The sequence below is a fragment of the Drosophila innubila genome (assembly GCF_004354385.1).
Source record: "Drosophila innubila isolate TH190305 chromosome 3R unlocalized genomic scaffold, UK_Dinn_1.0 2_E_3R, whole genome shotgun sequence".
Taxonomy (NCBI): domain Eukaryota; kingdom Metazoa; phylum Arthropoda; class Insecta; order Diptera; family Drosophilidae; genus Drosophila; species Drosophila innubila.
The window spans coordinates 25,230,063-25,253,469 of record NW_022995380.1 but is presented as its reverse complement, the minus strand read 5'-3'; the positions used below and the strand labels follow the sequence as shown (position 1 = coordinate 25,253,469).

General features: G+C 39.1%; 1 protein-coding gene across 1 annotated transcript; it reads left to right on the top strand.

Moving 5' to 3' along the window:
- The first annotated feature begins 450 nt into the window (after nt 1-450).
- Nucleotides 451-22,580, top strand: LOC117790172 (golgin subfamily B member 1). Its single transcript, XM_034629491.1, has 11 exons — nt 451-500; nt 561-931; nt 9,159-9,493; nt 9,565-9,690; nt 9,752-9,871; nt 11,689-12,080; nt 13,072-13,272; nt 13,328-19,412; nt 19,482-19,562; nt 20,046-20,486; nt 22,099-22,580. The coding sequence occupies exons 1-11, from the start codon at nt 496-498 to the stop codon at nt 22,246-22,248; spliced, it is 8,307 nt and encodes a 2,768-aa protein (XP_034485382.1). The 5' UTR covers nt 451-495; the 3' UTR covers nt 22,249-22,580.
- The last annotated feature ends 827 nt before the right edge of the window (nt 22,581-23,407 follow it).

Below are 23,407 nucleotides of genomic sequence, written 5' to 3'. Positions count from 1 at the left end.
AGAGCGAATCAATATTTAAATTTACTTGTTTACTTAACTTTTAACATAATTTTTACATATTAACGTCATATAAGAATATATTATAAATAAGTCATAATTTGAACTTTGACTCAAAGAAAATTCAATTTTCTTACAACGCTGTTGAATTGACTAATCAAGGAAAATTGAAAACATTTATTTTCATACTTTATTTTCATATTATTTTAAATCAATATCTTGGGTTCAAGGGTTGTATAGTTTTCTTTATTTTGTATACCCTGTACGCTTTAATTAGTTTAAAAGTATAAAATAGAGCTAGCAAATGAAGTTCAGAAACACGTCTGAGCAAACCTGGCTCTGATTATTATGTTAATTCATTCAAGTTTATATATATTTTGCATAAAAAAAAAACAAACAAAATAAAGAGAAATAATTAAAACAAATTGAAAGCCATTGGAAGCACAATAACAGCACAGTTAACTATCAGTAAAACAAGCGTATCAATGAGGTTTCAAAATGAGGTGAGCGTTGTATTAATTAGCATTTGACTGTGATAAGAACTGACAAGCCGGTAACCACAGCGAGACGAAAGCACTGCTAAATGCACTGCTATGCGACATTTACGGCAAGCAGGAGGTGCAGGCGAGACGTCTGCGACGCTGCCGTTATCATCACAAGGATACAGAGAAAAGACAGAGCAAGGAGCAACGTGGCCTTAGAAGATCGTCCAGGCAGAAGTCACTGTATAGAATGGCCAGTAGTTTATCGGGCAATCAAAGTGCACTGGAATCGCTGAATGTGCGTCAATTGATCGATATCTGTGCGATGCTCAAAGTGGAGATATTAATGATGGGCTATATGCTGGAACGGGTGCTCATTGTGAGAGATCGACAGCGACGACATCAGGAGGTGCTCTGCGAATTTGTGACGGCCGTGCTCATTGTGGAGACTCGTGAGTAGTTAAGCGCCTTTTTCGTGCAGTGTAATCAGCTGTGAAAAGTGCGACGGTGCGCATGACATACAGCTGGCTGAGTTTTTGGACTTTCGAGTCTCTCGAATTGACATTATTCAAATCAGTCAAGTGCGGAACTCTCAGCTGTGTGCGTCGTTAGTGCGGAAAATAGAAAGCAAAGCTGAAGGAAATTCATTACACGCAACGCGCATGTATGTGTCATTTACATATATAAGTGTGTGTTTGTGTGTGTTAGAATTTTAGAAAAGTTTATTGAATGAACGTTATGAACGTGGCTGTGTGTGTTTGTGTTATGGTGGGCAGGTAAGCCTACGCTTGTGTGTGTAAGTGTGTGTGTGTGTGTGTGTGTGTGTGTGTGTGTGTGAGTGTGCGTGTGTGTGAGTGTGTGTGTGTGTGAGTGTGTGTGTGTGTGTGTGTGGGGGTTGATGACGACACAATGCCAGGCGAGTGAACATGAAAACAACTTACTAGCGGACATTTTGTGACTGTCTGACGTGCAACACACACACATATATATATAGTGTATGTGTGTGTGTGAGTATGATAGCACGTGTAGATGGCGCTGCTGCTGCTGCTGCTTCTGATTCTGCTGCTGCTGCTGCTGCTGCCGCTGTCGCTGCTTGGCCTCCGCAAGTATTTTGCCACTTTTATCTATGTTTTTATATCTCAACGTTCTGCGTTGCCTCAGTCGACTGTCAGTTGTTGGCATCGTCATTGTGTGGGCTCGTTTTGTGTGGCTGCTGAACACATTACCCTTGATATTCGTGGTGTTACGTCGACGCCAGCAACTGGCATAAACACGTACACGTGCAAAAGTTCGCTTTGCTTTCGTTTATTTATTTTAAAAAGTGCATAAATGTTGATATAAATTATAAAATGTTTGCAAAACACTCTTCAATTTCTATACATATATTAAAAATATGTTCTTGTGTGTGTGTGTGTGTGTGTGGGTGCGTGCATGAGTACTTAATTGAATAACGCTATATTATCGATCGGCCAGAGAAATGCAATTAAAAATTGCTGCTGCCGTTGCTTCTGCTGCTGGCAACATTTTAATACAATGCCTAAAAGTATGCAGCACAAAAGTTCATTAAATCGAAACAACTTCCGTTTTGCGCTCAAGAGAGAGAGAGAAAGAGAGCGCGCCATTTTAGTTGGTCATATCCGCCAACGCTTTTAAAAATATATTGCTGATATATTGATGGCATTGTTTGTTGTCATCCACACACACACATAGTCATGTGTGGTTCGCCTGTACAAATAAAATGCCTACATACAAAGATTTCTTGGGATTCGCGTCATACAAACCTACACACGCCCCTATAGAAATTGTTGATTAGTTCGGTTAACAAAAGAGTCACGATTTTAGTTAGTCGCTAGAGCGAAAAAATGTTTCTAGTACCGTTGCGTAACGGTGTGCGTGCTAGCGCAAAAATTGAAGTTCATTAAAGGGATTTAATTTGAGTTAAAAAATAACACATTGTGATTAATATTTAATATATACGTGTTTTCAAAAGTGAAGTAAGTAATTTCATTTTAATTAGAAAACAAATTGCAATTAATAATAAATTTGTTCGTATTTTCTTAAGTCCTTTTAAACCAAGCTTAAGTATACCAAAGTCAGTTGCTGGCATTAAGCTCTGTTTACTTTAGACAAGCCAAAATTCATTTGGCTTCCTGCAGCTTTGTAATTAAGTTTCGTAAGCTTTTCGATTTTGTGGCTGCTGGTGAAATAATGTTGTTAAGTTCTAAGAATGGATTTGAGTTCAAGTTGCTAACTAATTTCATGTGCTGACATTTTTGGCTTGGACAGCAATAAAAAGTGGGTCAAGACGACGGCAAGTAAAAGAATCGATGAACCTCAGTGTAAAAGTCGCACAATGGCACGACAACTGCAACGTTGACGACGTCTTCTTACCTAATCCCAATCCATGGGCCAGCTATGAAACTAACTGAGCTCTAGTCGCTGTCAAGGTTTCAGCTACCTCTTTTTGTGTGTCGCCAGCTCTAGGAATGTTGTGGTATTTTCGCTTACTTGTTTGACAGGCAGCAAAAAACGGAAAGAAAGTAAAAAAAAAAATATATATACACAATGTACAATGACATTTATCAAGCTGTTGTTTGTGCCTATATTTATGCATATTTAAGTGTGTATGTGTGTGTGTGTGTTGTGTGCCAAGCAATAGTCGCAAACAAGTTACATAACAATAACATCAGCATGTCAAGTCCATAGAGAATGAGGATATGCTCGTAGTAAACCTCTATATTTATTGTATGTCTGTATATATTTCTGTACAATTATTTTGTGTAAACAATACAATAGGTCACAACAACAACAACAACAACAACAACTACATAAAGCTGATACGAACAACGCAAAAATGTAAAATAAAAACGAATAATCAATTTCGAATGCACCACAACAAGAAACAACAAGTACATCTACTACAACTACAACTATTACTACTACAACAACAGCTACGACAACATCAACAACAACTACAACTACAACTACTAGCTTAGTTTAATGAGGCGCCTCTAAGAGCTGTCGCAGAAATCGTAGCATACAAATCAGCGCACGTTTACTTAACATGGGTAAATATGCCAAACAACAACTAAACGAAAACTGACTGATAAACAACACTCTATATAATTATATTAGCATATATACATGAATAAACCTATATTACCAACTATTTTTTAATTTAATGGGCTCCCAATTAACCATTTTAGCCGCGTCTTGAAGCAATCCAAAATGCCAATTCTTTAACATTTATTTCATATTCTGTGTGTTCAAAATCGATGTTTTAATTATTGTACATTTATGTTTATGTATCTCTTTTTCTTCTTCTTAATGCTCTTTCTCTAATTGCTCTAAAAACTGCAACAACAACAACAACATATATATATATAAATATATATTTATATATTGTTAAAATAATTACCAACAAAAAGGTAAATTTCAAAATGAAATACTTTCATGCAAAATCGAATCACAATTCTGACAAAGAATTTAAAGTGGAGCTCATTCAAATGCCTTATTCAACCATCCAACGACGCAACCACTGAACCACCGAACCACCGAAACACCGAACCACTCCATACACCCACATACACACGCAGTCAGGCATTGTTTATGCATTACGCGCACAGTTCTAATTTGGGGCCGCTTGTAATTAACATTTGCATTTTTAACATGAAAATGTCAGTGATGAATTTAAAGTGGCGACAAATCCTGCTATCTCCTGGCATAAATTTCCATTATTTTCATTATTATATGGGACGTTTGAGCTTTGGCCGTACAAAAAAACCCTTTACCTCCACTTCAACTCCTGCCAGTTACTGCCATTTAATTAGAATTTTCCTCGCTTTTCACACATTTTTGTGCAGCTGCCAGTTGGCTCTGTTTTTAAATACATTTTCATGACATCGCCCGTAACTGACAGTTTTCATATATAACGCCCACACTTTGAACACACACGCATGTTATTACACACACATTCACATACACAACTGTTGCATGCCACAGTGTTGTTCTTGTTGTTAATCGTTGTTATTGTTATTGCTTTGTCAGCTGTTCCATTATTAACACCGCGTAGTCGAATTGAATTAGTATCTGCAGCTGTGAAAGATTTGTTATTTTCCTAACACAATTTCCGATTTTTTTATTTGTAGAATTTGATTATCACGCCTCTTAAATGTATAAGATTAATTTATAATTCATTTATAACTGCTCTCAATTTCAAGCGTACTAAAGTGTACGTGAAGGGGATTTGTCAGTAACATTTATTTATATCTTTAAAGTACAAACTGACCATTATATTCAGAGGAAAAAGAATTCTTACATATTTTTGATTTTAACGGATAATCAAGTTGATAGATAAATATGTAGATACTTTAATCTGAGCTTTTTAAGAGTTTAATTAAAAGTCGAAATTGCACTTAATTGAAATGGTCTTGCCAACACTCAAGTTATTTTTAACTTCAACAAACACTTCTGAATATAGTTTTCTGATAAAATAAGCTTTGCCATTTTATTTCATTTATATTGGCCCAGCCACAATTGACAAGTTTTTCTATTGGACCATTTGACTAAAGTATTAAACTATAATTTTAATTAATTGTTATAAAACCTTACAAATAATGACTTTATTTTGCTGAAACTTAAACTTTACTTATGTGCATTTAAAGTTGCCTTTAAAAATTAACTTAAATTCATACATATTTAACAGACACACTGCATGAAGATAGCATCAGAAATATATGATAAAACGTATACGCAACGTAGGCAGTTGCTGTCAAGTGGGGAAATCAAATAACGATGAGAAAATCTATAAAAGCCTCAGTCGGACCATTACAGCATTGCAGGCAACGAATCCTTATCAATGTTCGCCTTATTTCCCAAAAATAAAAAAAGCTGCCGATATTTTTTACAATTTTCCGCATTTTTATATGCAAAACGCGCAAATGACTGAGGGCTGTGTGTGTACTTTTCATTTATTTTGGGACAAGGCTTTACTTTAATGTGCAGCTTATTGAAATTGATAGGCCACAACTGTGCACAAATTGATTGGCTTTAAGCAATTTCCAAAAAATGACAGCTGACAATATTTGCGTATGATTAAAAATATTAATTTGATTGATTTTGATTTTGAAAAAGTGGAACAATAATTATCCAATCATTATCTTAACACCTTAGCTTTAAAAAGTTAGAAATATTTTTATTGAATATTTAAATAGGCATACAAAATCAAAGAAAAAATAAGAAATATAACAAAAGTAAAATAAATTGATGCTTTGTATAAAATTAGATGAAGACTTGAACCGAACCTTCTCCAAAATGTAGAAGGTTTGTAGTCTTAGTTAAAATTCTGCTCAAGTTATATTTACGTTAGTTACGAGCGCATTCAAATATGAGAGATTAAAAAGGAGGTGAGGAAAAATGCGCATAACCAAAAAGCCAACGCACTGTGGGGAGCCATCAAACGAGTCGAGTCCCTGGCGGAATAACAATGCTATCCTGTCACTTCAGCACATGCATTTCTGCATGCATGCCTCCCGAGTGTATGTGTGTGTGTGTCTGTGTGAAGTGCCAGCTTTATTGGCATTTCAAGTTTTTGTCTGTGCAACGTGATAGCGGAGTGAATTGCAATGGTAACGAGATAAACAACGTGGTTAACAATTCCCTTGGGTAATGAATCTCGTTGCGTTTCATTCATTATGTAATTGCTACGCTATGTCCCGACTCTTATTGTGCATTCCATTGATGCCAATTGCATAGCACGTGCTGCTGCATTGGCCCAAAGGACATGACCTTACTTAGCTTCAACCAACTAAAGGCAAAGAGAACGGCAAGAAAATCCTTAAATAGCCATTGCCACAGACAAAGTGACGCTGGCAATCCCAAAGGATAAGTGTGCTTGTGCTTGTTTTACCCTAACAGGACTCGTAAGGACTTTGCTTTGACTGCCTTCAGGGCTGACTGCTTGGATTACATTCCTTTTTTTTATATCTAAGCACAGAAGCCAAATGTGCGCTTGGCTCATTAAGCCAAATGTCGCGTATTGCATTTATTTTTTACTTTGCTCCTCGCACAAGTGTCCAAATATAAACGCAGAGCACTTACACACACACAAGCATACAAATATATATATATATATATATATATATATATATGTATATATGTATATATACATGCGCACACACATGCACAGCGAGGCTTAAAGTTCAGTTTTGGTCAAGGACCAACCAAACGTTCATCCAAATTGTCTCACACAGCCTTGACATGCATACACACACACTTACACACACTAGACACAAAAGTATCTTGTTGAGCATTTAAAATAACTACAGCAAAAAAGCCGCCAACAATTTTCGCATCTATCTTTTGCCATAATTTTTTTCTTACATAAATCAATTTTTATATTTATATAGATTGCATTTAAAGGATATACTCGTATATTCTTTTGTGGGTAGAGAATTTCGCCTGATTGTTGGCCATAAACATGTTTTATGGGCCTCGCTTAATTTGTGCCGCGTTTCAGGCCCATTACATAAGTGTTTGTGCAATTAGTAATTCATTAGCAATTCGCCAGTTTGTTTACTTGCCATTAAAGTTTCGCATTTACTCATACTCGTACACTCTTTTGTCTTATATTGTGATTCACATTCCCGCATTCTCGAGTTCTCGAGTAAACAAATACGTATTTCTCTGTTTGTTTTTGTTTGTTTTATTTTTCGCTTTCATTTTGGCAAACACATTCAGAAATGGCGACCATTTTATCGCAACTTATGTAATGCCAAAAAAACACTGAAATATACCTAATACATTTATTTCATTCAACTGAGAAGTTCACAAACGGTACGCAACTGTGAGGATGTTGCCCCAAAAGTTATTGCCACAAGACTTTTAATGATAAACTTTTTAGGTGAAACACATTTTAATTAATTTCTGTACTCGCTTTTACTCTACACTTAGCTATTTTGGCTATGCTTATTTGAATATCCATTAAAAATGCCTTAGAAGGGTATAATTATGCAAATGTAACGGATAATATAATTTGCTTGATATTTATTCAACAGAAAATTTAAAATTTGTTTGCTAAATATAACAAAGTGATTATCATACTAAGAATGCAGACTTAGCTGCAATAATACATGTTTATTAAAATAGATAAAGATTGATTCACATTGAAAGTGATATATGAATTTAAACTTATCAAAACTTCGTAATCAAATTCCACCAAAATACAAGAAAATCTGTTATTTTTTCTGGAAAAGATAAGATATTGAAGCTTAAGAAGCTCTACTGAATATTCCAACTGATAAATAAGATGAAAAAGACTATGTCGCTCAAGAATAAATAAAATTTACACAATCAAACATTTTTAAATTACAGAAATTTTTAATACTCATGAAAGAGTATGACTTATTAAATTCGCTTCAGCTCTTAAGTTCTACTTCCTTGTGAATAAATTAACATATGCGTATATACATTGTACATATGTGCATAATACTGCCATACTTATATTTCAGAGTTAAAACGTTACTCACGTTTCTACCAAAAACATCAACGTTTGAAGCAAACAATATGCAGCTAATAAACTTCAAATGGTGCTGGCATCAAATTATCAGGCATAAAGTGAAGGCCAATCGAGTATATCGATTGAAATACCAAATACGAACACATATTCAAATTTCAATCTGAAAAGTGGAATAGAAAAGAAAACAAGAACTCGTATTAAGTGAAGCAAACTCAATTTATGCAGCTATCATAGAACTCAGAGCAGCAGAATTTCTTTTATCAGTTTGACCTTTAACATGCGTTTGTATTTATGTAGGAGTGTGCGTGTGTTTGTTTTAGTATGAGTGAAATAAAAACAAGCAGCAACAATGGCTAAAATAACATAGTGAAGATTTATGCGCTCCAAGGCGGAGATAAAAGCAACTCAAGTGAATTTAGTTTTTATATCCGAATGTCAACATAGCTAGTGATGCACATGTGTGTGTTCGTGTGTTATAGTTATCCATGAATCTAAGTATCCCCCACGTTGCACATGTTGAAGCAACAAGAGTCAGCAGTCAGCCGTCAGCTCTTATTCATCCACACAATCCTGACCCACACTCACTTTGCCTGGCAACTGATATACTAAGAAGTCTCATGGTCAATTTCACATAAAACCCGTCAAGAGGCAGCAGCACCATCATGCCACATGCCACATGCCACCATGCCACACCATACAAAAGTGTCTTAAGCTCGTTGGCGTTCTCATTGTAGCATTTTTTTTCTATCACAATGTAGCACAAAGTTCAACTGCAAGCTGCATGTTTTTCTACTGTCTTCAGAGTCCTTTCAGGCTTTCGCTCATTATTGACATTTCGTTATCATTGCTCCAATGCAAACTAATTTAATTGATCAAGTGTCTAATGCGTATATATTATATATAATATATATATACTTTTTTTGTATTTTCTTCTTCTTCTCTTTTGTGCGTCCTGTTTAAAAACGAAACTAACTATAACTATAATTATCGTTAAATTTAAATATATATAAATGAACATGGGTATAGTTTGCATACTGCACGGATATTGTAAGTGGAGACACACGGAAATGCAGTTATACGACTATATATACACTATATATACAATATATTCTATATATTTTTATATAGTATAATAAATGACTTTAAATTAACAACTTTTTCAGACGATGCACAGCCTAAAATGCGCTTTAGTCTCTCACCACCGCCACCGAAAGTCAGCCTAACCTCACCCACTAGCACCACTAGCACCACCACCAGCAATCAACACCACAGCATCAACATCAACATCAACACCAACAACAACAACAGTAGCAGCAGCAGCAGCAGCTACAGCAAAGACCTTGGCCGCAGTCGCAACAACAACAACATGCTGAGCTCCTCTGCAGTTGCCACCGCTGATGCCGCAGATGATGCTGCCTCGGATTATAATCAATGGCTTCATGCCATGAAATTGGTAGCACGTTTGCCCGGCGGTACGCCTCCCGAGTTCCGGCGCAAGGTAAATCAGATGTGGAGGTGTGTGCATATTTAACATTTTAATCAAGATTATCTTGCACTTTGAACCCACAGCTCTGGCTATCGCTGGCCGACAAGTATCTGAAGTCAAAGAACGTGGACTGGACACACCAACGGGAGAAGTGCTTCTGCGAGGAATGGCGAGAGGATGACGAGGAGCTGGGCATTCAGATCGTTAAAGTAAGTCAATTAGGTGCAATAAGGTCCAGCCAACAGTATTAAGCCCACACCTTCCCTTTAGGATTTGCATCGTACGGGTTCGAATTTGTGCACCGGCCCCGCCGGTTCCATCAATCAGGCGAAACTTAAGCGCATCCTTCTCGGCTATGCACGATACAATCCCGAGGTGGGCTACTGTCAGGTGAGTAACAGTGGCAATTACAATTATTTCAAGAAAAGTGTATTGCTCTTTAGCGGTTAAAAGTATCACAGATTGTGAATTTCGCATTATCTTTTTAATTTTGGTTAAAATGGGTCTCATCGGAACATACCGGTTGAAAATCGCTAAAAATCTATTTGTTATTAAAAATATTGCTATCTTTTTGTTATTAAAAATATTTTTTTACGAAAATTAAATACAAATTTTGTTTTTTTTGGAGCGACTTTATACCAGGGACAGTAAATAATGATTATATTATTTTTGTTAACTGAAAAATCATTAATTTCTAGTAACTTTAAAAGAGCGTGATATATAGCAACATTTTTCTTTAAGGGTAATATATGCAATTTTACCATGATTTTTAAAATTATGATTTTTATTATTTTACTTATAATATAATCATTATTTTTGAGCTAAAAAGTAAAGCTCAAGAAACAATCATTATTTTTGAGCAAAAAAAATAAAACTTAAATAATGATTATTTCTTGACTATTATATTTTTTATCAAATAAAACTCTAGTTGGTTTTTTCACTTGATATTCCGCATTAAAATCGGTTAAGTTACGGCAAAGTTATGACAGTTTAAAGTTTTTTATAAAGTGTTAAGGGAAAGGTATGGAAGAATATGACAGTGATGACCAAAAAATGCAACTTTCTAAATAATTAATATTTTGATGCAGAATCAATATACAGGCCGAATAATGATCAAAATTATTTTCCGCATGAAAATCGGTCAAGTTTTAGCAAAGTTATGCAAGTTTGAAGTTTTTGATAAAGTGTTAAGGGAAAGGTATGGAAGAATATGACAGTGATGACCAAAAAATTGAATTTTCTAAATAATTAACATTTTCTTGTAGAATCAATATACAGGCCAAATATTGATCAAAATCGGTTTAGTTTTTGCAAAGTTATGACAGTTTGAAGTTTTTGATAAAGTGTTAAGGGAAAGGTATGGAAAAATATGACAGTGATGACCAAAAAATGCAACTTTCTAAATAATTAATATTTTGATGCAGAATCAATATACAGGCCGAATAATGATCAAAATTATTTTCCGCATGAAAATCGGTCAAGTTTTAGCAAAGTTATGCAAGTTTGAAGTTTTTGATAAAGTGTTAAGGGAAATGTATGGAAAAATATGACAGTGATGACCAAAAAATGCAACTTTCTAAATAATTAATATTTTGATGCAGAATCAATATACAGGCCGAATAATGATCAAAATGATATTCCGCATGAAAATCGGTCAAGTTTTGGCAAAGTTATGCAAGTTTGAAGTTTTTGATAAAGTGTTAAGGGAAAGGTATGGAAGAATATGACAGTGATGACCAAAAAATGCAATTTTCTAAAAATTTAATATTTTGATGCAGAATCAATATACAGGTCAAATAATGATCAAAATGATATTCCGCATGAAAATCGGTCAAGTTTTGGCAAAGTTATGACAGTTTGAAGTTTTTGATGTTTGATTCAAATAAATTGAACTCAAGAAATCATTACTCTATGGATTTAATTTTTTTGCTCAAAAATAATGATTATTCCTGAGTTTTATTTTTTGCTCAAAAGTAATCATAAGTAAAATAATAAAATTAAAAATATTGATTATTTCTTGAGTTTTATAACAAAACTTATAATGATTACAGTCCCTGCTTTATACATTGTGACTTGGGATGAAGACTTTTTGAAACATCTACACACAGTGCTGTGCAAGTGTATTAAGTCTTCGGCGTGCCGAGCTTACAATATTATTCTTGTTTTTTTGTAATTTAAAGCTCTTGACAATGTCTTTCATGTTTCAGGGCTTCAACATGTTGGGCGCCCTAATACTGCAGGTAATGGACAAGGAAGAGGAGGAGTCAATGAAGGTCATGATCTATTTGGTTGAGGGCGTGCTACCCAAAGGCTATTTCTATGGCTCCATGGGCGGTCTACAGGCTGACATGAGTGTATTTCGTGAGCTGATGCAAACGAAGCTGCCCCGTTTGGCAAAGCATCTGCAACGCTTGCAGGGACCTGTGGAGAATGCCTATGAGCCGCCACTCACAAATGTATTCACCATGCAATGGTTCCTCACCATGTTCTGCACCTGTCTGCCCATGTCCTGTGTGCTTCGCGTTTGGGACCTCGTACTCATCGAAGGCAGCGATGTCCTACTACGTACAGCTCTTGTACTCTGGAGTCTTCTCGAAGAGTGAGTACCATTTTAATGTGGGCGTATCTCGGGGGTGGCTATTTTTGCGTCTGTTTTCTAGTGCCCCTACAGGCAGAAATTTGTGTCAAGGCTTCTTGGCCGGCGCAAGGTTATTGCTATTTGCCAAAAACTTTTATTCGTTTCGTTTCGCTTGGTAAATGCAATTTGCTTGTTTGATGGCATAAAATTATGTGCTGCACTTGCAACTTAAACATCCACAAACTTCAGTCATAAACAAAATTATACAAAATTAAACAATTTATTAAAAACTTTTTTTTATTTCGCTAAAGAATCTATTAAAAGACTCGTGTCTATATCTAGTCTCGAATAACTTACTGCAAAGCAAGGCTGCAAGCCGGTTCTGAACCGAACCGAACCGGGCTATTAAGCAGCCTGAACCGAATCATGAACCGAACCCTTGAAATTATTTACTTTCTAAGATAAAAGGTTCGGCTCAAAAAAAAATAATAATTACATAAATTTTATGGTTTTTTTGGTACGCAATTATTTGAGACTTCGGATTAAAATAAGTCATATTTAAATCTTCAAATAAACTTCAATTATCAAAAAAATTATATTTTCTTTTCAAAAAAAATTTTAATTAGTTCAAAATGTAGAGAAAAATGTGTAACAATAAAAATATTTTTTTGTATGAAATTGAACCAAGATTCGAGCAGAAACCTTGGGTTCAGTGGGTATATAAACTAATTCGCGAACCGAACCGATGTCTTGCTCTTCAGTTCGAACCGCCGAAGCGAACCATTAACAAAATTTTGGAGGTTTGCAGCCTTGCTAAAAAGTATCAGACAAACTTGTAAAAATAGGTCAAACTTATCAATTAACGCACAGCTTAAACGGTAAGAGCTAGATGGCTGAATTTTTATATAGTAGTTTCGTTATAATGCGTAGACACGATTTGGTTGCGGTCAAATCAAACATTTTAAAAAATAAAACAAATAAAAATGTTATACTATAATTATACTTATTTCAGACGCGTTTTAAATGCTCGCTCTGCAGATGAATTCTATGGCAAAATGGGTTCGTTTTCGAATGAGCTGCTGAACGGCCATCTTATTGATTCCAATGGCCTTATCGAGAAGGTGGTGCAGCTGGGCCCAATAGCCGATATCAAGCAGCTGAGGGACAAGCATCTGTACCACATTGCACCACTGGGCTCTAAGCAGGGATTGCAGTAAGTGTGATTACTTGGTGTTGGTAATCGTTTTAAAAGTGCATGCTCTTTGCAGATTGTACTTTGATGAGGAGGACACTCAATCTGACGACGAGTCCCGCATGGCTGTGGCCACAATGTGGGGTCTCAACTGGGGCAGACGCGGCTCTGTGGGAGTTGGGACTTCCGGGACGGGTAAGGGGCCTACGGAGCAAAAGGATCGCCTGGCATTGGACATTTCGCTGCTGAAGAAACAATACGATCGCTTGCGGGAACGTCAAAAACAGGCTCACGTTATACTGACCACCGCTTGCTCCACAGCCACCGCAGCTAAGCAAACCTCTTCCAGCAATGCCCAGACATCGGTGGTGGTCAATCAATTGCTTCTAGGCCGTCCAGCCATAATAACGAACAAGGGTAAGCGCATCGGTGCACCTCTGGGTGCCATTCCGCCGGCTCGAAAGCCTTCGTTACCGGCTGTGTTGCATGGCAAGTCTGCCGTGGCAGCGGAGCGGCAGCTAAGACGCGGTGAGACCTTGCACTGGCGGGACACGGATGCCACTCGTCATCGGCGTGACAGCTTAACGTGGAAGGAGATTAAGGCCGATCGTGCTGCGTTGCTTCGTGAGGGAGCCGAGGGCAGTGCCGTCAAGACGCAGAAGCTACGCTCGCGTTTGGGCAAGAGTGATAGCTCCTCCTACAGCGAGGACAGCGATGGTGATCAACAGGCGGCCGACAAAAATGGTTCCAGCTCAGACACCAGTCTGTGCGACGACGATGATCCAAAGTCCTTGGAACAAAGTCCCAAAAGGAAGGCTAAGCTGGCGCGCAAACTAAAAGAGAAGCCCAAGCTGGCGGCATCACGGGACACAAGTCTTGAGCGGCGGCGACCAAAGTCCTGGGCACCGAGTTCCAATGAAATTCCGTTCATGTTGATGGGAACAGACAGCGGTGATGAGAAGGAGCCGACGCCCAAGGTTGAGGAGGAGGACAGTGCCACGGAATGCGATCGGTTTGGTTATGCACGGGACATAGACTGGTCTCAGGCAGCTGGTGATCTAGCATACACTAAAATGCTCCCGCTGCACATAGAGGCCGTAGAAGCCATGGCCATTACTAGCACCAGCCAACTATCACCTTTGCCAGATATTGGCAACTATCTAAGCACAACCAGCATCAGTCCACTGCCTACGCCCAAGCCAATCTATGTCATGTCCGAACCCGTCTCAATCAATCCTCCAGAAAGTGCTGATACTAAGACGGAAGCTCCTGCGGATGAAGCCACATCCAAGCGAATGTATCCGCCAGAAAGTGCTGATAGTAAGACAGAAGTTCCTGTGGATGAAGCCACATCCAAGCGAATGTTTGATGTCAGTGATGATGGTGTAACGAATCTCTTTTTTGAGCGTGTCAATAGCGTGGACCGTCCCAAGAGACTAGAGCTCTCTTACTCCTTAAACGTAGATGATTCAGAGGTGACTTCGGCCAATGAGGAGCCGCGAGCATTGGTGGAGGGGCAAAGTGCTGGACATTTAGCAAAAGATCTGCCTTCCGAGCCTACGCCTAAGCGATCTCAAATTCGAGATGATAACATTCCCGGCGAAAACAAGGATGACTACAAAGAGCTGCTGAGCATGACGATAGAGCCGAACATACCACAATCTCAACTACCTATGACCCTGAGTAATGCCAGCCGTAAACGTAGAGATCCCAGACGCAAAACTCTGACAAGATCATCGACCATAGAGCTGGAAGAACGATTTCTGGCTCTGGAGCGAAGACTCAGTCAGGAGCAACCCAATCGACAAAGTGATACAAGCGAAGGCGTCAAACATATACCTTCAACTGCGGCATTGGAGGAACGCTTCAAGTCGCTGGAGCAGCAGATTAGTGCGGAAAAACAGCAGACTGATATCGAGTGCTTTGAGAAACCGGAACGTATACCCTCTACAGCTGATCTTGAAATACGTTTTAATGCCTTAACCAAACAGCTGAGTTCTAGTGAATCCAATCCCAAGGCTCCCGTCGAACTAGGCGAACAGGAGCAGCCCAATGGTAGCAACTCAAAGGAGCCAAATGATAGTGAGAAAACTAGTAAGCTACATAAAACTGATAAGCTACAATCGGATACGAAACAACCTGCCAATAAAATCGAAAATGCTGATAATAAAGATACAAAGAATCCAACAGAAACGGAACAACCACGCCTTAAGAAACTGCCTTCCACAGCCGAGCTGGAAGATCGATTCAATGCCTTGGAACGCAAGATGAGCACACAAACAAACAGTCCAGCCAAGTCCAAAAAAGAACCTCCCGACGAAGAGCAGGAAGCGAAAATCCCTGATGCGAATCACTGCGAAAGGGAGGAAATTGCAGCGAAGGCCAAAGCTGAGGAAAGTAAGAAAACGGAGACAAGTTCACATAATGAAAAACAAGTTGAACCAGTAAAGGAAACAGCTTCAACGCCTACAAATAAAAGAAATGCGCCCGAAAAAGAAAAACCTGTGCAGAGTAAAACCATTTCAACTACCGAAGTAAAAGAGGAAGTTGAGGTTATCAAACGTAAGACGCCACCTTCCACAGAGGAGTTGGAGAAGCGTTTCAATGCATTGGAAAAGCAGCGAAGTACAACTCACATTGAGTCAAATGAGGCAACAATAGAAGCAAGCTCTTCGAAATCTGAAGAAAAGAAGAAACCACAAGTACAAGAAAGCACAAATGACACTAAAGAAACGGAAAACAAACCCCAAAAACCGATGAAAGCGTTTGATGATAAAGTAAAAGCTATAAGTGCAACCTTAACCGTTGAGGAAAATGTGAGCGAGTTAAGAAAGGAAGCAGTTGAGGAGAAATGTCAGACAGCCAGAGAAACCTTAACAGCCAATGAACCGCCCAAAGCAATCGAAGAAGCTAGTACTGCCAAGTCGGAGCTAGACTCAGAGAAATCACAGCCAAAAGAATTGACCAAAAGACGAGCTTCTGAGCCACCCTCAATGGAGGATCTGGATAAACGGTATGAAAGACTTAAACGTCGCTTGAGTAGCAAAAATCATTTATCATCTCAAAATGAAACTGTAAACGAAGCCTTGGAACGCATCGAGCAAGAAATAATTACCGAGTTGGGGGATGTTACTGACGAAGAGCAGAAACCAATCAAAAAAGAACCTCCCACAACAGAGGATTTAGAAAGTCGATACGAGGCGCTGCATAGTACGGATAAAAAGGTGAAAAGTGAGGTTACTAGACAAGCAAAGGTCAAGACACCTCCGCAGCATGTTGATGTGGCTATCGAGGCGCATATACCAGAAGCACCACCGCCACCACCTGTGGAACACAGGATTAAAATAGCTGCAGGTGGACAACAGCAGCGTGCACTAATTGAGGAGTTGCAAAGTAAAATGCAGGGTCAATCACCGGGTGAGGAGAATCTTAAGCCCAGCCAGATAAATCCACAAAGGAGACGCATGCAACAAGAGCATCAGCATCTGCAACAGCGACCCACGCCCATGGGCGATGAGACATCGGAAGCACCTGCAAACACCGCTTACTACAGATCGGGAAATTACGAACCGTGGAATGGACAGAGAATGGTTCGTCGTTTCTCCGATTTGCCATCGAGAGCCGATTTGGAAAATCGTTTACAATTCCTAGAAAAGAAATTGTACAAGAAATTCTACAAGCAGCGCTGTGCAAGTGATTCCGAAGTTGCATCGAGAACAAGCCGAACAAATGATGAAAAGCCAAGCACATCGCGCCAAGCGGAGGCACAGCTGGAACAACGAGTCCTAGCCTTGGAAAAGCAGCTAAGTGAAAATAGTCTCAAGCTTCTGGAAGCAATGCGTGAAAAGGCGAAAGCTCAACCACCTACCGATGATATCTTGTCACCACGACGTCTAAGCATGGACACCGAAACAGGCAAGGAGCTGGTGCGATATACCCAGAACATTGGTGAACTGGAGGAGTCGGACAAGCCCATTAACATAAGCATCAATATCAAAATGCTGCTCAACAAGGAGATAGAGCACAAGAAACCTATTGAGACATCAACCGAAGATTTAAGGCGTCGTTTGGAGCAACTGGAGCAGCAATTAATTGAAGAGCGTGCCAGAAATGGAACAATCAATCCGGAATGCGAGTTACCAGTTCTGGAGAGTCAGGCATTACCCGATCTTCAGTTAGAGGAAAATGAGGCAAATAAAAAGCAAGAAAAAGATAGCCACAATCAGAGTGTCAAGTCTGACGAGGCCGACAAGTTGGAGGAGATTCCAATGCCAGCCGTGGAAAGCGCTGAGCCGGAGACGGTGAAGGAAACAAAAACCATGCAAAACGAGGAGAAAGCACAAATCCGAAACAAGGAGGTTGGCATTGAGAAAACTAACGAAGATGATGAGGAAACTAATGCTGAGGAAGATAAGAAAGAAACCAAAGTTGAAGAAAAAACAACTCCCTTAACTGCCGAAGAAAAAACCGCAAAATCTCCAGCTCAAGAAGTTGCTCCACAGCCAGAAGTTGAGAAACCAGATGCAGTCGAAGAAAAGCCAGCTGAAGAATTAACTGCCAACAAAGTCATTGACGGCACTAAGATAGAGTCCGTTGATCCGAATAACAAAACCGTAGTTCTTCTAATGGATAATGAGCCCAGAGCATTAAAGGTTCGTCGTTTAACCAGAGCCAATACTGAGGAACTTGAGGATCTTTTTCAAGCACTGGAGAAACAGCTCAACGATCGAAATCTTGTCAAATCCAAGGATGGTAAATTGGTTCGGGTGGACAGTAAACCAACAACAGAGCAAGTGGAACAAGCACAAGCCATATCTGATCTCACCAAGCAAATCGAAGACTTTACCAGCTGCAAACCCGAACAAGAAGCAGCTGTGGACACAGAGCAACCGAAAGCTGAGGAGCAACCGAATTATGATTGGGGTCCGAGTCCAGAGAAGCATCACTTAAAACGCAAGACGGTCTATCTACCATCCACCAAAGAGTTGGAGGCACGTTTTCGATCGCTAGAGCGTCAGATAAAACTACTCGAGGATGTGGAGAAGATCGATGTGGAGCAGCGATTAACTGAAATCGAACGTAAGATCAAGTTGCAATACTCACTCTCCCATGAGAAGGATCTGAACAAGTACTTAGAGCTATGCGAAGGAAAGGGCTTAGATGATGATGAAGAGGTGGTTGAAGACGCAGCTCCAGTTGTCGAACGTTCACGTAGTCCATCACGCAAGGAGACCGCCAAGTCACCCTATACTTCCCCGGCTCGGAAAGCCGCTACCAAGTCACCCTACGTATCGCCTTCCCGTAAAGGAAAGTCTCCTTATGTGTCCCCAACGCGTCAGAGCCAGAAGACGCCACATACATCCCCAGCTCGCTCTGAAAATAAGAAGAAGAGTCCCTACACGTCTCCTGCTCGTCGTCAGGCGCATCGAGATGATCTGCCCATCTCAGATGATCTGGAGTACAAGTATCGCGTACTGGACTTGGTGCGCTCCAAGTCAAAGGATAATCTGTCCAAGCGCAAAACTGATCCTAACAAAAAGCCGCCCATTCATCCGCTTGAAATGTTACTCGATCCGAGTCCTGATGACAGTGAAATCCCCACAACTGGTGAGCTAGAGCACCGCATACGTCTTCTGGATGAGAAATTGAGGTCTCCGGGGCGTCCCAAGTCACGTTCTCGCTCTCCCACCATCGATGACATCAAGCGCAAGAAAATGCTGGATGAGCAGAGACCCAAGACTCCGGTGCACAACCTGGAACGCTTGGTCTACTCACCCAGCAAACCGGAGCCACCCACTGCCGAAGAATTGGATCAACGCATACGTGCGCTGGAAGAGGAGAAATGCTTTGATTTCAAGACCCAAAAAGACTACAAGGAATTCAATCAAAAGCTCAAAAATGTGGTTTCCCCCTCGCAATCCTATGAAGAGTTCAAGACCAGCAAATCGCGTGAACAAAGTCCTAGACGTCCAGCCGCCACAACGCCCAAGTCAGCAATGCGACGAGATGAGAATGATGATTATCGTGACTACCGCAGAGAGGAGACAACTCATTATCGGCCCACCAGCCCGAAGGTCATACGGTTTCGCGATGAGGACGATGACTACCAAGAGGACACGTGGCGATCCAAATCACGGCAGGGTCAAACCAGCGACCGAATGGTGGGCAACACAATTGTTGTTTTAAAATCTATTGAGGAGAATAATAAAATTCTCCAACGTATTCTTAAGAAGACTCTTGCAGATCAGCCATCAACTTCAGCTAGTCGCAGCTCCGAGGGCCTCGATGAACTAGGCATTCGCCTAATGCGGGTAAGTGTGTGATGAACTTCTCACCAAGGCTGTAAACCACTAAAATCTTTGGTGAAGGTTCGAGCCATAGAGCAAGTCTCAGGTTTGGTTTGCAAACTGGTTTAAATCCTTTTAAATCCAATGTTTGGGTTCGAACCTTGGTTCAATTTTATGCAAAAAAAACATTAGTGAGTTGTAGATTTTTTCATGGAAATTGATTTAATCAACTCGATAGACTCTATTTAAATGTTTTTTTACATAACTTATCAAAATTATGTAATTATTTCATTTTCGAACCGAACCTTTCATTCAAGAAATTGGTTCGGTTCAGGTTCGGGCTCATGGAGTATATAATATTAAAGTTTCCGCTCATAATCCTGCTCTAATTGCTTAAAAACCCGAACCGAACCGGTTCAGAACCGGTTTGCAGCCTTGGTTCTCATAATCGATTGTTTTAATGAAAAAAAAAAAATTTTTAATAATTCTATTGTTTTTCTCTTAAAGGAAACATCGCCCATCACACGGACAGGAACACATACGGGAGTACCGTTGCGAACTGGGGACAACATCAATGAGCGTCTGAGCTCCATCAAGAACAGCATTAAGTCCATAGACAGTTTGTGCGAGGAGAAACCCTATCAAAAGGAGAAATGTCAGCGGTATATTGACTCTCTATTCTCCGACTCCCTGCACTTTGCCAGCAAGAAGAGCTCTGCCGAGGACTTGACGCACAGTCGCAGCGAGAGTCGCGGAAGGGGGGTGCAGCCTTCCATACGCATCAGTTCGGAGCATCGATCGGTGGGATCCGTGGAGTCCTTGCGTACGGGAAGTCCATTGCGTGCGGCGAGTCCTCCACACTATCGATCGCACAGGGATATAAGCCGGGAGCTGTCGCCGCGCCGTCGAAGGGAGGCGGAGGAGCAAGAGGAGCGGGAGAATAGTAGGGTAAGACGTGATAATATGTTGCCAAATTATTTTGCCGATAATCGTAGTGAACTAAGTAGCTGCAATAGTTTAACTAAGTTTCATAAAGTAGATAGACAACTAGAAGAAACCTGCGCCAAGTACGCTGATGACAGACGTTCGGCCAGCAGATCACCATTGAGCTCACCCTACGAGTCCAGAACAACAGGCACACGATACAACAACACAACAACCACAAGCAGTGATAGTTTCCCTAGGCCCATCTCGCCCTATCGCCAGCCCTATGACCCGATTAGGCCCCTGCGCTCCAATACGCCCGTTTATCAGCCGGCCAAGCTAGAGATTCGCCATACGACAGTCACCTCGACCTTCTACGATCGCTTTCTGACCGAGAAGAAAATTGAGAAGCAAACGCTTTCACGCCCACCCAGCCGTTCCCCGGTCATCTCGCCATCGGCAACTACCAAAAGTTACACCGATCTTCCAGGCACTTCAACTCCCCAGAAATACAGTCGCGATGCATTGCTTGACATGGCCATCACCAGTAGCTTCTGCTCGCCCATGTCCCGCAGCTATGCGGGCAACTATTCATACCTCAGCACAGCTCACACAGCCAGCGATACCAGCACCAGTGCCTCTCTAGGTGGTGGCAGTACCTCCATGCCCAATCCAAGCACATGCACGGCAAATACATTTTCGAGTGGTCAGACCACCACTACCACCTCCATTTCCACTTCAACATCGGCATTCGTGCCGTACAATTTCACCACCTCATTAAGCAGCAGTTTAACCACCTCTGGGGTGACCAGCTCCAGTCTCAGCTCATATTCCACAGGCGTGTACAATCCCATGATGTCATTCACATTACGAGAGCCTTTGATAAGCAGCACATCCACTGGCAATAATGCTCCCTTGGGTCAATATCAGTACAAGAGCAACTTCAGCTCAACTTACGGTGAACTAAATAAGCCATAAGCCCACTTAAACCAAAGGTTGTCCTTATTTTCTTTGACATTTCGAACAAATATCACATCAAGCTCAAATTAATTACTTTAGCTCACAACTTTACTCGTTGCAATTACAAAAAGAAATTAACTAAATATAAACTATAACTCTCAAGCAATATACACAACTACGGAAATAACATCTTTGATTATAAAAAAAATATATATAATCAATATAATCTATTAAATCTATAGTATATATACACTTTGAAAATTTTAAGAAAACTTTTGCACCAAATAAATACCACATTCTAGCTTCTTGCAATCACATACCTCATCTACATTCAAGGCACCAAATAAACGTACTTCTAACTGATCAAAAGACAGATTTTTATACAGCAAGTAATACCCGAGTCTTATTCTAACTATAAACTTAATATACTATTTACTGTACTATCGAATCTAATATTAATTCTTTAACGAACACTGTATTAAGACAAAACTCAATTATAGCTACTCGTAAATATGTATTTATTCTGAAAGTTTCAATTTCGTTAAAAGTTGGTTAGTTGAAGGCACTTTGACTGACGGGACGAAACTTTAGGTAAACAACAGTTGTTAAAAACGATTAATTATATACAAATTAAATACACACATATACTTATTAAATGTTTACATACTAATTGCAGTTGTTGAATATCAATTATGCAAACACAAGTTCAAAAATAGAAAACAATAAGCAAGTGAAACAAAATGCAAAGGCAAAAGGCTTCAAAAATGATTATTACACCAAGCAAAGAAACAAAAAGTTAATCAAAACGATTAGAAAGATTTTATGACGACGCTAAGGAGTTGATTATTGATTATTATGGCCAACAGTCAGTTGACTGGGCTCAAAACATATATTAATAATGCAATTGTTAACAAATCCTGCAAGACTCAAAACGAGACAACAATTATAACGGGCTTTAAATTGTTCTTTATATTAATTTTATGTTCTTCTTTTTGTTACACATTTTATATTATTTTTTTGTTAATGTTAAAATTTTGTCAATGTATTGGATATAACACATTTTTGTGGCAAATTGTTATAATGTTTTGAATTAGAAAATGAAAATGAATCAAATAAATAAGAAATGCATTTAATGCATGTGTACCGCATTGAAAAAAACAGCATGAGTTTTAATATTCGAATTGGGATCCGCATCATTAAACAGGTACAGTAGAACCTCCATAACTTGATTGTTGTGAGCTGGAAAGGTTCTTGGAAGGATCTTAGTAAAGATTATAAATTATTTATAATTATAATCACGAAATCAAACATGACATGATTTTTAACAAAAAAAAGAAAGGCTTCAGAATCAAGTTTAAAGTGTTGTTTTATACTAATTACGATATAAGGAGTTGATTAAAAGTAAAAACTTAAGATTTCAAATTTTGAATTTTCATAATTTCAAAGGGGGGACCCTTACCATCAACATAGAACCATGGGCTCGATAGTCAAAAAAAAATTTTCTAACTGAACAAAATTTAAATACAGAATGAAAATAGAGACCAATCCATGATCAAAACTACATTCCGCTTGAAAATCGGTAAAGTTTTGCCAAAGTTATGACAGTTCGAAGTTCCTCAAGCTTCTGACCTAGCAACTTTTTTGACTTTTGACATGATTTTATACAAGAAAATGTAAATGCATACTTAAATTTGGCGAATTGTTGATCATAAATTGAAAAAGTCTTATTTGAAAGGTTCTTATTTGATCTCTGAATTCTTCCGAAAAACTTTTAGACGAAAAACACAAAGAATATGTTCTTTACAGTTTGAAATTTCTCCAGAAAATAAGATTTACGTTTTTGTGTTCGGGTAATGAAAATATTAGAAAGTATTAGAAGTTCTAGTCATGGAAGTCCGACTGTACGAAACGAAATCGCTGAGCTCAATAGCATCTTTACTGATAGGCCCAAGTGATGCTTTATCAGCTTAGATGAGCGAACTGGT

Bases quoted from the DNA above. Each gene is read 5' to 3' on its own strand.
- LOC117790172 (XM_034629491.1), top strand. The intron at 13,273-13,327 runs GTAAGTGTGATT...TGCTCTTTGCAG, and splicing joins GGCTCTAAGCAGGGATTGCA to ATTGTACTTTGATGAGGAGG. The intron at 19,413-19,481 runs GTGGGCAACACA...CGTATTCTTAAG, and splicing joins GTCAAACCAGCGACCGAATG to AAGACTCTTGCAGATCAGCC.